The sequence below is a fragment of the Muntiacus reevesi genome, chromosome 1 (genome assembly GCF_963930625.1).
Source record: "Muntiacus reevesi chromosome 1, mMunRee1.1, whole genome shotgun sequence".
NCBI classification, from domain to species: domain Eukaryota; kingdom Metazoa; phylum Chordata; class Mammalia; order Artiodactyla; family Cervidae; genus Muntiacus; species Muntiacus reevesi.
Window position 1 is genome coordinate 185,450,929 of NC_089249.1, and position 12,433 is coordinate 185,463,361.

At 45.8% G+C, this 12,433-nt stretch overlaps 1 protein-coding gene across 17 annotated transcripts in view; it reads left to right on the top strand.

Annotated features, from left to right (window-relative positions):
* EPS15L1 (epidermal growth factor receptor pathway substrate 15 like 1) overlaps positions 1 to 12,433 on the top strand; it is a 105,387-nt gene that overhangs the window by 25,109 nt on the left and 67,845 nt on the right. For 12 of the 17 annotated variants that reach the window (XM_065917504.1, XM_065917508.1, XM_065917509.1 and 9 more), the window contains exons 3-7: positions 197 to 286; positions 748 to 795; positions 2,604 to 2,699; positions 3,307 to 3,456; positions 10,610 to 10,735. In XM_065917504.1, the coding sequence (XP_065773576.1) occupies positions 197 to 286; positions 748 to 795; positions 2,604 to 2,699; positions 3,307 to 3,456; positions 10,610 to 10,735 (510 nt within the window). The remainder of the gene's footprint in view (positions 1 to 196; positions 287 to 747; positions 796 to 2,603; positions 2,700 to 3,306; positions 3,457 to 10,609; positions 10,736 to 12,433) is intronic. The other 5 variants (XR_010660848.1, XM_065917507.1, XM_065917513.1 and 2 more) reach the window with 2 other exon arrangements.

The following is a 12,433-nucleotide window of genomic DNA, read 5'->3' on the forward strand; positions in this document are numbered from 1 at the left end:
GTTTTCACTAGTGTCTTTCCAGATTGAGCTTAGAGAGGGAGTGACTTGGAAACCCCCAGCTGTGAATTGCAACCCAGAGAGGCCTCCCCTCCCTTTCTGTTTCCCAGCTGTCAGCCAGCGGCCAGTGTCACGGGTGTTGCTTTACCTGCTGCTCATCTGCCAAAGCCTTATCTCAAGTGTTGCTCCCCAATTCCAGGTAGACCCAGCATACACAGGGCGAGTTGGGGCGAGTGAAGCTGCACTTTTTCTAAAGAAGTCTGGGCTCTCAGACATTATCCTTGGGAAGGTATGTGATGAACGATAGCGATTTCTCTTCTGCAAACACCCTCAGGGCTCCCCTGGCAGGTGGAGACCAGCCTGTACAGACCCCTCTTCATGGGGTCTGTACTCCTCTTGGGAAGCGGGCTGGCCACTGTGAACCTCTCGGGGCTATAACTGGTGGATGCAAATGGTCTAATGGTTGCTGCCCCCCTTTGCATGGGTAGCGGACAAGAGGCCTGAACGCTCTTGGGGTCTTAGCTGTGGCTTTACGTTGGCCTTGGAGCCTAGTACCCTTGGGAGTTCTCTGGACTGTGCTGCTGCCTGCTATGTGCCTCACTGGGGAGAGGGAGGGGTCCAGGCCGCTCACCTCGTCTGGGTCTGCCTGCTGGTACCTGTACATGAGGCTCACGTGTATGGGTGAGTGGCTCCTGTGTGGTGAGGAAATGATCGGTGGTCACGCTCACGAGCACTTTTGTGTTTCCACAGATATGGGACTTGGCTGACCCAGAAGGTAAAGGGTACTTGGACAAACAGGTACATACACGTGCACACAGTAAGTGGGGGGCCTGGGCCAGAGCCCCAGGCCAGGTCGCCCCTCACTTCCTCCCTGTCGTCGCCACCGACAGGTGTCACCAGACATAAGTGGGGCCATCAGACTGTTAAGGCGCCAAGGTTTCATTTCAAAATAAAGACCTCTTGAGCTCTTGGAGCCATGTTTCCTGGTTAGCGTAATCTTTTTAATATTTTGTGTGGTTACAAGTGACTCAGATGTTTTCCCAACGTTCTGTAAGTTCAGACTCTCAGGAAGTTGCAGAAAAGAGTTGAGATTGTTCCCGTGTGTGCTTTCCCTGTCTCCCCAAAGCACGGTGCTTAGGTCCCGCGCGGCGCTAGACCAGGGGCCTCACCCAGAGCTGACCACATGCGTAGGCACTTTGGTCTGGTGGTGTCCCTGGTGTATAGAATTCTGTGTAATTGCATCACTCGCATAGATGCAGGTAACCAGGGCCACTGTCAGGATTAGGACATTCTCACTGCCCCCGACGAGTCCCCCTCATGCTGCCCATTGGGCGTCACACCCTGAGCCCTGGCAACCACTGGTTCCTTCTGTGATGTGATCCCATCATTTTGAGAATATTCTGTAAGTGGAATATTATAGTGCTTTAGATTTTTTGTGCATTGGCAGTTGGATTCTTCACCACTGTGCCACCTGGGAAGCTAGTCCTTATGATTTTTAACTGGTCATATTTTAATTTAGTTCAGTCTTTCCCCAAACTCTGTTCCAAGGGGTATGGTTCCTGATGTCTCACTGTCCATGATCCGACCTGTGGAATTAGCACCATGCGCTCCTCCTCCCTTGCTTGAGATTCATAGCGCACGTTTGTGTGTTGAGGGTTCAGAGGACCTTTGTGGGAGAGAACCCTGTTTTATTTCTCTTTTTAAAAATTTTTTGGCCGCAGCACATGGCATGTGGGATCTCAGTTCCCTGACCAGTGATCAGACCCCTGCGCCCTGCATTGGGGGTGTGGAGTCTTAACCACTGGACCACCAAGGAAGCCCCAAGAACCCTGTTATCTTTGCTGAATGCAGTTCTTCTAACTTTACTGACGTCCCCATTTCTCTACATGGTACACGGACATTCTGTAGACATCAGCCTGAGACAGGCTGCTCTAGTGCTCACATTTCTGTGAAGGAGATTTTAAAACCATAATTGTGTTTATAGCTTTAAAAAGAATCCATGTTCTTAGGCCTGTTGATCAATTTAGAAAAACTAGGTGATCCTACACAAGTCCCCTAAGCCTGTGGCATGATCAGTCTTCGCTTCAGAGGAGGGTGAGGAGGAGGCAAGGCCCCTAGTTCAGGTCCTTGGTCCTGTGTGGGAGAGAAGTCCACGCCTGGCCATTGAGGAGCAAGGGGTGAGGGGGGATGCTCTGTTCAGTGAGGCCAGGGGGATCCACTGAGCCATGAGTGTCAGGCCCCAAACAGCTGTGTCTATTCCAAACCATTTCTAAAAAGTCAGTGCATAGTTGAACCACCCTTTAGACTTAAAACTGTACACTCTAGCATTTTTTTAAATGTTGAGAGCTCATTGTTTCTGAAAATACAGCTGTTTGAAATTTTATAGCGTTCAGAAAGCAGTGGGCTAAGTCTGTTTTAGCACATTGACTTAAGCAGTGCTCCCAGGGTGAGACTGGCTTTGCTTGAGTCTGTAAGAGACTTGAGCATGTGCGGGCTCCCCTGCTGAAGCGAAATGAAACCCCTCGGCCCCCGAGCCCCTGCCTGCAGACAGCTCATCCGCCGTCACCCGCCGGGTGGGGTTTACGCCTGCCCCTCTTGGATTGCAGGGTTTCTATGTCGCGCTGAGGCTGGTGGCCTGTGCGCAGAGCGGCCACGAAGTCGCCTTGAGCAATCTGAGCTTGAACATGCCGCCACCTAAATTCGTAAGTGTCGGAAGCCTCCGTGCTTCTCTGCTTTGTCTGTTCGTCTCTCTCGCTCCATGTTTTTTCTCTTTCTCTCTAATTTTCTTTTAATGGCAGGGAGATTCCCGTAATCTAAAATCAATTTAAAAAATGAACCATTGGGCTGTTCAGTGCGTTCACAGCATTGTGTAACCGTCACCTGACTGTTCTAGAACATTATCACAGCACCCCAGAGAAAACTGTGTACCCACGAAGTGATCATTCTTGACTCTGCCTGCCCCCAACCCGGCCCCCAGCCCTTGGCAGCCACTGATCTGCTTTCTATCTCTGTGCATTTTATAGAGCCATACATCGTGTTTCTTTCACTCAGCATAATGTTTTCAAGGTTCATCCACTTTGTAGCATGTGTCAGTACTTCATGCCTCTTCATGACTGAATAAGATTGCATTCTGTGGTCTGCCTCATTTTGTTGATCCTTTCGTCTGTTGGTGGGCATAATAAATTCATGTACAAGGAATTGTTTGCATGCCTGTTTTCAGTTCTTTGGGGTCTTTACCTAGGAGGAGAATTGCTGAGTGATGTGGTGATTCTGTGTTTAACTTGCTGAGCTCTTTCTCCCTTTTGAAAGCACTTTGAAATGGATATCCCTACCATGAACCCGTGCTCCTGTAGAATTCGGGGCCAGCTACAGTGGACTGTCTCTCTCTCTCCTCAGCACGACAGCAGCAGCCCTCTGATGGTCACGCCGCCTTCTGCAGAGGCCCACTGGGCTGTGAGGGTGAGTGCCCGGGCCAGGCGCCCCCTCAGCTGTCTCTCACATGCTTTTCTGTTAGTCTTTATGACGTTCAGCACGTTTCATAGGGTGATTGTATCATCCACTTTGTTTCAGAGTGACTGTGCCACAGAATTTGGATGAAATACTTCTTCAAATTAGAGTCTTTTGCAAAAACCATCACCTTTTCCTGTAATTGGGTATTGTTGCCTCCTAAGGCAGGCAAATGTTGCATTCTGAAAATTTCACACTGGATACCTTGTACTTCTAGGTCATGTTCTGTGATTTTGCTGCCCGGGTAGGTTAATCAGGATAGAAGGAGAAATTGTGAGCTTTCAAGCGTGGAGACTTCCAGAATGTCTTCATAGCTTTCTCCCTTATTTCCAGCCAGTCTATGCTTTACAGTTCTTTCCTCTCTGTTGCTGTCATTGCTTTTTGAAAAACGTTCACCACTTAAAATGTTCTTTTAAAGACAGGATGTTGAGGCCACAGAGCTGTGTTACTGCTTCTAGAAAGAAAAGAAATGAGTGATGTGTCTCTTAATAAGTGCAGAATTACTCCTGAAGGCAATTTGTGAATGAGTCACAGAGATGGTCAGAGATGGTCTCCCAATGAGACTTCCTCCCCACTCACGGTTATTACATTGCCTCAGTTTTATTTGGCTTAAATACCAGTATTAATAGCAGTCCTGCTATCAAGTAGACACCTCTCTTCAGTTGAAGTGAGGTGGATGAACCTAGAATCTGTTATACAGAGTGAAGTAAGTCAGAGAAAAACAGATACCATGTATTAATGCATATGTATGGGATCTAGAAAAATGGTGCTGATATGCAGGGCAGGGGTAGAGACACAGACGTGGAGAACGGACCTGTGGCCACAGCGAAGCCAAGAGGGGGTGGGGTGAATTGGGGGAGTAGCACTGGCATATGTACACCACCGTGTGTAAGGCAGACAGCTCGTGGGGAACTGTGTCCAGCACGGAGTTCAGGTCAGCGCTGTGATGCCTGGGGGGCTGGGACTGGGGGCGGGGCGGGGGAGGCCTAAGCAGGAGGGAATACATGTATACTTACGGCTGATTCATGTCGTTGTACGGAAGAAACCAGTACCACATTTGTAAAGCAATTATCCTCCAATTAAAAGGAAATTTAAAAAAAAGAGACACTTCCCAGCCCCAGGTGGCTTTTTGTCCTTTTTTATAGGGTTGGAAGGGTTCAAGGAGGGAACCCTGGGGAGAGGTCTGTGCAGGGACAGGGCGGGAAGGCCTCAGCTGACCCAAGGGCAAGGAGTTGCCTTTGTGATAAATCAGGCACTTTGCCAGCCATGATCATAGTACCCAAGGATTTCTTTCTGTGTAGTCCAGTTGCATGGCATCTACTTTGAAAAGCAACTGCTTCATTGTGAAAGACGGTTCTAAACGGCTCTTATTATTCCTCAAACCGCTTCAGCCCCTTTACAGGAGGGGCTGTGTTGAGTCCTCAAGAGAAGAGCTGGTGGCTGAGGAGCCTGTGAGGCCTTGAAGAGGGGAGTTGGGGAAGGAATGGTGCTGTGACGGGGCAGAGAGCTTCGAGTCCCTTCAGAGATCATGACCATTGTTAGCATTCTTTTCTGTCGTGAAAGTCCCTGGGCTTCCTGAAGCCAGAGTCGGCAAGTCTGACAGATCCGCGGAGAATTCCACACCCCAGGCAGATGCAGGGAGGTGGGCTTCTTGGCGCTGACGGTGACTCAAGCACGCAGTGTCTGCTTGTGTTCTGACTTCAGTTTCTTTCTTTTGAGTTGTAAAATACATATCACTCATTCACTATCTTGCATGCATGCGTGCTCTTTTCGACCCCATGGACTGTTGCCTGCCAGGTTTCTCTGTCCACGGGATTATCCTGTCAAGAATACTGGAGTGGGTCTCCATTGCCTCCTCCAGGGGATCTTCCTGACCGAGGGATGGAGCCCAAGTCTCCTATGCCTCCTGCATTGACAGGTGGATCCTTTACCACTGAGTTACCTGGGAAGCCCCGTTCACACTGTCTTAACTGTTTTAAATTGAAACATAGTTGATGTACAGCATTATGTTAACTTCAGTCTCAGTGTTAGTTTTCATAGTGATTTGACATTTGCATATGTTGATGAGATGATCGCCATGGTAAGCCTAGTAAGCATCCTCTACATATAAAGTTGCTACAGTGTTGCTGGCCGTATTCCTTATGCCATATGTTGCATCCCCTGGCTTATTCGTTTTGTACCTTGAAGTGTGTACTTTTACTTTCCTTCAGGTGTTTGCCCAACCTTCCACCCCCTCCCCCTGGGAACCACCTTGTTTCTCCTTTGTATCTAGGAGAGTTTTCCTTTTGTTTCTTAGATTCCACATGTAAGTGAGATCACATGGTATTCCTTTTTTTCTGTCTTCTTTCATCTGGCATGAAACCCTCTAGATCCATCCATGGTGTCATGAATGGCAAGAGTTCTTTTTTTTTTTTAGTGAGTAATAATTCCATTGTGTGTAAGTTTGTATGTCTGTGTGTGTATAAGCATATACACACAGCACATCTTTAAAAAAATGATTTTACTTAGTTTTGACTGTGCTGGGTCTTCATTGCTGCATGGGCGTTCCTCTAGCTGCGGTGTGCAGGCTTCTCACTGTGGTGGCTTTTCTCGTGCAGAGTACGAGCTCTAAGGCACACGGGCCTGTCGTTGCCACCTGTAGACTCAGTAGCTGTGGCTTCTGGGCCCTAGAGTACAGACAGGCACAACAGTTGCGGCGCATGGGCTTAGTTGCTCTGCAGCGTGTGGGATCTTCCTGGATCAGGGATCAAACCTGTGTCTCCTGCTTTGACAAGCAGGTCCTTTACCACTGAGCCCCCAGGGAAGCCTCTGCCACATTTTTCTTTTCAGTCTTCTATTGATGGACCCTTGGGTTGCTTCCATATCTTGGCTATTGTAAATAATGCTGTAGTGGACATAGGGATCACATCTTTTCCAATTAGGGTTTTTATTTTCTTTGGAAAAATACCCAGAAGTAGAATTGCTGGATTGTATGATTGTCCTGTTTTTTAACATTTTGAGGAACTTCCATACTGTTCCCGATAGTGGCTGGACCATTTTATAATCCTGCCAACACTGCATAGGGTTTTTTCTACACTCACAGTAACGTTTGTTATTTGTTGTCTTTTTGTCAGTAGCCATTCTGACAGGTGTGAAGTGATACCTCATTGTGGTTTTGGTTTGCATTTCACTGATGATGACATTGAGCATCTTTTCACGTGTCTGTTGGCCATCTGTAATACTTCTTTGGAAACATGTCTGTTCAGATCCTCTGCCCATTGTTTAATCAGGTTGTTTGGTTTTTGATACTGAGTTGAATGAGTTCTCTGTATATTTTTAGATATTAACCCCTTATTAGGTAAATCATTTCCAAATCTCTTCTCCCATTCACAGGCTACCTTTCATCTCTAATTTTATTGATTTTAAGTCTTCCCCCTTTTTTTCTTGGTAAGTCTGGATAATTTGTCAATTTTGTTTATCTTCTCAAAGAACCAGCTTTTAGTTTTATTGATCTTTGCTATTGTTTCCTCCATTTCTTTTTCATTTATTTCTGCTCTGATCTTTATGATTTATTTCCTTCTACTAACTTTGGGGGTTTTTTGTTCTTTTCCCAGTTGCTTTAGGTATAAGATAATGTTGTCAATCTGATGTTTTTCTTGTTTCTTGAGGTTGAATTGTATTGCTCTAAACTTCCCTGTAGAGCTGCTTTTGTTGCATCCCTTAGGTTTTGAGTCATCGTGTTTTGTCACTTTTTTTTTTAGGTATTTTTAAAATTTTCTCCTTGACTTCTTCAATAACCTGTTGGTTATTTAGAAGCATATTGCTTAATCTCCACGTGTTTGTGTTTTTTACGTTTTTGCCCCCTGCTGCTGCTGCTGCTAAGTCTCTTTAGTCGTGTCTGACTCTAGATATCCCTAATTGATATCTAGTCTCATAGTGTTGTAGTCACAGAAAAGATGCTTGATACAACTTTAATTTTCTTAAATTTACCAAGGCTTGATTTGTGACCCAAGATATGATCTATCTTGGAGAATGTTGTTTGTGCATTTGAGAAGAAAGTGTATTCTGTGTTTGGATAAATGTCCTGAAGATATCAATTAGGTCCATCTGGCCTAATGTGTCATTTAAGGGTTGTGTTTTCTTATCAATTTTCTCTGTGGATAATCTGTCCATTGGTGTAAGTGGGGTGTTAAAGTCACCCACTATTATGGTGTTACTGTTGATTTCCCTTTTTATTCTGTTAGTGTTTGCCTTATGTATTTGGCGTCTCTGGTGGCTCAGTGGTAGAGAATCTGCCTGCAATGCAGGAGACGTAGGTTTGATCCCTGGATCAGGAGGATCCTCTGGAGAAGAAAAGGGCAAGTCACTGCAGTATTCTTGCGTAGAGAGTTCCATGGACTGAGGATCCTGGTGGGCTACAAGTGCATGGGGTCACAGAGAGCTGGACACGACTGAAGCGACTGAGCACACTCCTGTGTTGGTTGCATCAGTATTTACAGTTGTTAGGTCTTCTTTTTGGATCGATCCCATGGTCATTATGTAGTGTCCTTATCTCTTGTAATATTGTTTATTTTAAGGTCTGTTTTGTCTGATAATGAGAATTACTGCTCTGGCTTTCTTTTGATTTCCATTTGCATGGAATATCTTTTCCAGTCCTCTCATTTTCGGTCTGTATGTGTCTCTAGGTCTGAAGTGGGTGTCTTGTAGACAGCATATATATGGGTCTTGTTTTTGTATCCATTCAGCCAGTTGGTGTCTTTGGTTGGATTGTTTAATCAGTTTATATTTTAAGAGATTGTTGATATATGTGTTCCTATTAGCATTTTATTGTTTTGGGTTTGTTTTTGTAGGTCTTTTCCTTCTCTTGTGTTTCCTGTTTTATAGAAGTCCCTTTAGCGTTTGTTGTAAGGCTTGTTTGGTGCTACTGAATTCCTTTACTTCTGCTTGCCATTAAAGCTTTTGATCTCTCTGACAATTTTGAATGAGATCCTTCCTGGGTAGAGTAATCCTGGTTGTAGATTTTTCCCTTTCTTTACCTAAAATGTATCCTGCCACTCCCTTCTGGCCTGCAGGGTTTCTCCTTAAAAGTCAGCTGTTAATCATATGAGGTTTCCCAAAGCACCAAGTATATTACTTGCTGCTTTTCATACTTTTCTTTTGTGTCTGATTTTTGTTAGTTTGATTAATAAATGTCTCAGTGTATTTCTCCTTCCGTTTATCCTGTATAGGACTCTCTGTGTTTCTTGAATTTGGTGGACTTTCCTATTCCTTTCCTATGTTGGAGAAGTTTTCAACTATAATCTTTCCAAAAATTTTCTCTGACACTTTCTTTTTCTCTTCTTCTCCTAGGACCTCTATAATTTGAATATTGGTGCATTTGATATTGTTTCAGAGGTCTCTGAGACTGTCCTCAGTTTTTTTTTCACTGTTTTTTCTTTATTCTGCTCTTTAGTGGTTATTTCCACCATTCTGTCTTCCACCTCACTTACCATTCTTCTGCCTCAGTTATTCTCCTATTGATTCCTTCTAGAGTGTTTTTAATTTCAGTAGTTGTGTTGTTCGTCACTGTTTGTTTTCTCTTTAGACCTCTCTAGGCCCTTGCTCAGTGTGTTAAATGACTCTTGTGTCTTCCCCGTCCTGTCTTTGAGATTTTGGACCATCTCTGCTAACGTTGCTCTGGATTCTTTTTCGGGACTTATTCCCTCTTATTTGGTCCTGTGAGTTTTTACCTCACTCCTTCATTTGCACAGCGTTGCTCATCTTTTCGTTTTGTCTAGCTTACTGTGTGTGAGGTCTCCTTTCCTGTGGTCAGAGGGTCATAGTTCCTCTCAGTTTTGGTCTCTGCCCTCGGCGTGTGAGGCTGGTCCAGTGGCCTATGTAGGCTTTGTGTTGGGAGGGGCTTGTGCTTGTGTTCTGGTGGGAGCAGGTGACAGGGTGTGTTTTGGGTTGTCTGGGGGAAGCCTGTCTGCTGATGACTGGGTTTGTGTTCTTACCTTGCTCCTTATTTGGGTGTGGCGTCCTGTGCTGGGCGCTACCGGCAGTTGGGAGGTGTTGGGTCTTGAGTCCATGTGGTCCTTTCTGGTGGTCAAGGACCCCTGCCTGTACTCAGCTGTTCTCTGCAAGATCTTCTGCATCTGAAGATGTACTTCTGATGCGTCTGTGGAGAGAGATGTACTCCACTTCTACCTGCTCTTCCGCCATCTCGTCTCTCTGCCTTCTCATTTTGTTGGTGGTTTTCTGTGCTGTGCAAAAGCTTTTAATTAGGTTCCATTTCTTTGTTTTTGTTTTTGCTTTTGTTTGCTTTAGGAAACAGATCTAAAGAAGTATCGCCATGATTTATATCAAAGAGTGTTGTGCCTATGTTTTGGGTTTTCTGGTCTTACATTTAGGTCTTTGATCCACTTTTTTTTTTTGTATGCATATTTTTGTATGTGGTGTAAGACAGTGTTCTGGTTTCATTCTTTCATATGTACCTGCCCAGTTTCCCCAGCACCACTTACTGAATGGACTGTCATTTCTCCAGTGTATGTTTTTGCCTCATTTGTTCCACACTAATTGAGCATAAGTGTATGGCTTTACTTCTGGGCTCTCTGTTGTGTTCCTTTTATCTTTGTGTCTGTTTTTGAACCAGTAGTATACTGTTTTGATTACTGTAGCTATAATAGTATAGTCTGAAGTTAGGGAGCTTGATATTTCCAGCTCTGCCTTTTTTCTCAAGACTATTTTGGCTATTTGAGGTCTTTTGCATTTCCATACAAATTTTAAAATTACTTGTTCTCATCTATGAACAATGCCATTGGTATTTTGATAGGGATTGAATCTCTGGATTGCCTTGGGCTGTTTTTGTTGTTGTTTAGTCACTAAGTCATGTCCGACTCTTGTGACTCCATGAACTATAGTCTGCTAGGCCCCTCTCTCCTCTGTTGACCTTTGCCATCATATCCGTAGTCACTCAAGGACTGTATCCTTTTGCCTAGACTTGACTTTGGAAGTGCAGGAAGACTGTCCCATGCTCTTAGGTGAGCCCAGTGCTGGATCCTTGCCCACTTTCATTCAGCTTTAAGGTCAGGGCTCATTTTGGACACTCATACTTTTTCCCTCACTCAGGCTGTTTCTTTTCAACTAGGTAGAAGAAAAGGCAAAGTTTGATGGAATTTTTGAAAGCCTCTTACCTGTCAATGGTTTGCTGTCTGGAGACAAAGTCAAGCCAGTCCTCATGAACTCAAAGCTGCCTCTTGATGTCCTGGGCAGGGTAAGTGGTTCTCTCGCACAGGGCTCTACTGCTGAATCCGGTTGGTACGCTGCCCTGCCACCTCCCCCGACACTTGAAGGCCTCTTGGCACAGCTGTGCACCATCAGTTTTTACGGGAGCTGATGTGGATGGAGTCGTCACTGCATTTGGGCTGGCTCGGGCCTCACAGGGTGCAGCTCACGGAGGTTCCCCAGCATGCGTGGGGTGGCAACCTCAGAGGTGCTCTTGCTGCCCAGGGCTGAGGACAGACCAAGCTGGACTTGAACGCAGACCTCTAGGGGAAGAGTATGGTCATATATGTCTGTATTTCCTTTCTATTTTTAATTTTTTTCCCTCCCCGTGAACTTAAGGTAAAGATAGTTTCAATTCTGCTGCAAGTTTAGATAAAATTTTATGCGTTCTCCACGCCTCCTCCCCTTTATTTTAAAGCCTCAGTTTTGTTCCTATTAAACCCAAGTATTTAAAATTTTTTTTTTGGCCACACTGCACAGCATGCGGGATCTTTATCCCCCAACCAGGAATCAAACCTATGCCCTCTGCAGTGGAAGCACAGAATCTTAGCCACTGGATCACCTGGGAAGTCCGTACAAGTTTTTTTAGATACAGCTCTCGAAACCTGACTGTTTTCCTTCTGACGAGATTTGGTTATGGCCCCTCACGTCTGCCCTGTGCATATAGCCGAGTTCTGCAGTGGCTGTCTCTGTGCCGCTCTGGATCGAGGGGGATGGGTGTCTGGATGGAACTGCTGATGTGACAGGTGCAGACCTAGAGCAGGAGGACAGAGCAAGGTCCCTGCTGCCCTAGGCCACACCTGTGGGTCAAGCTCATGATATTTGGTAGAACCGAGGGGAAAGGGGCAGATTCCTGCCCACTAGGATTCATCTAGTAACGTCCCTGTTTGAGTTGCACATTTGCAGATTCTGGCCCTTTTTATAGCACCCAGATAGGACTTTGTTTGGAAATGAGGCCACTAAGAAAGGGGCTCTCACAGATCCCCGTGTCTTCTTGGTCGTGGTGTGGTGTAGATGGAGACCGTGAGGGGGACCCATGGTGACCCCAGTGGTCTTTATGAGGCAGGATGGGGTGGCCTGCTCCTGCACGGCGTGTGCCTTTACGTGGCAGTTCTTCACGGTACCCAACAGTGGCTGTGATAGTGTCGTAGAGCCAAGTCACGCACAAGGCAAGGAGATCACAGAAGTGGGGTGTGCCTTATTAGAAGGGGAGCTGCAGCTTGGAAGGGTGAGTTCTGCAGATCTTCTCCCCTGGCACCAGGTTTTGTCCACAAGGGTCACTTCTCCTCTTCTCTCATTCTCTCCCTCCTTCCAAACACCAACCCACATGTGCACCCGTTTACCTGTGCATGCACACCTCCACGTCCACTCACCCACCCATCTATGCATGCGCATATCGGTGCACTCAGGCATCCATCCATGCATCTCTGCACACTCATTCATCTGTGCCCCCCTGCACCCACACATTGGGTATCCATTTAGTCATTTGGAATCTTTTTTTGGAGTCTGCTCTGGGTCAGCCTTGTGCTGAGCACTGGGAAGAGGGGGATAGAATTATTAATAGATACAGTCCTAGAGGTCAAATAAGTAAGTAATAGTTAAGATCCTAGTATTTATTTATTGAGGGCTTAGTATGTGCCAGACCTAGTTCTAGGGCTTTGCAGGAATGAAGTCACTGAGTAACTTG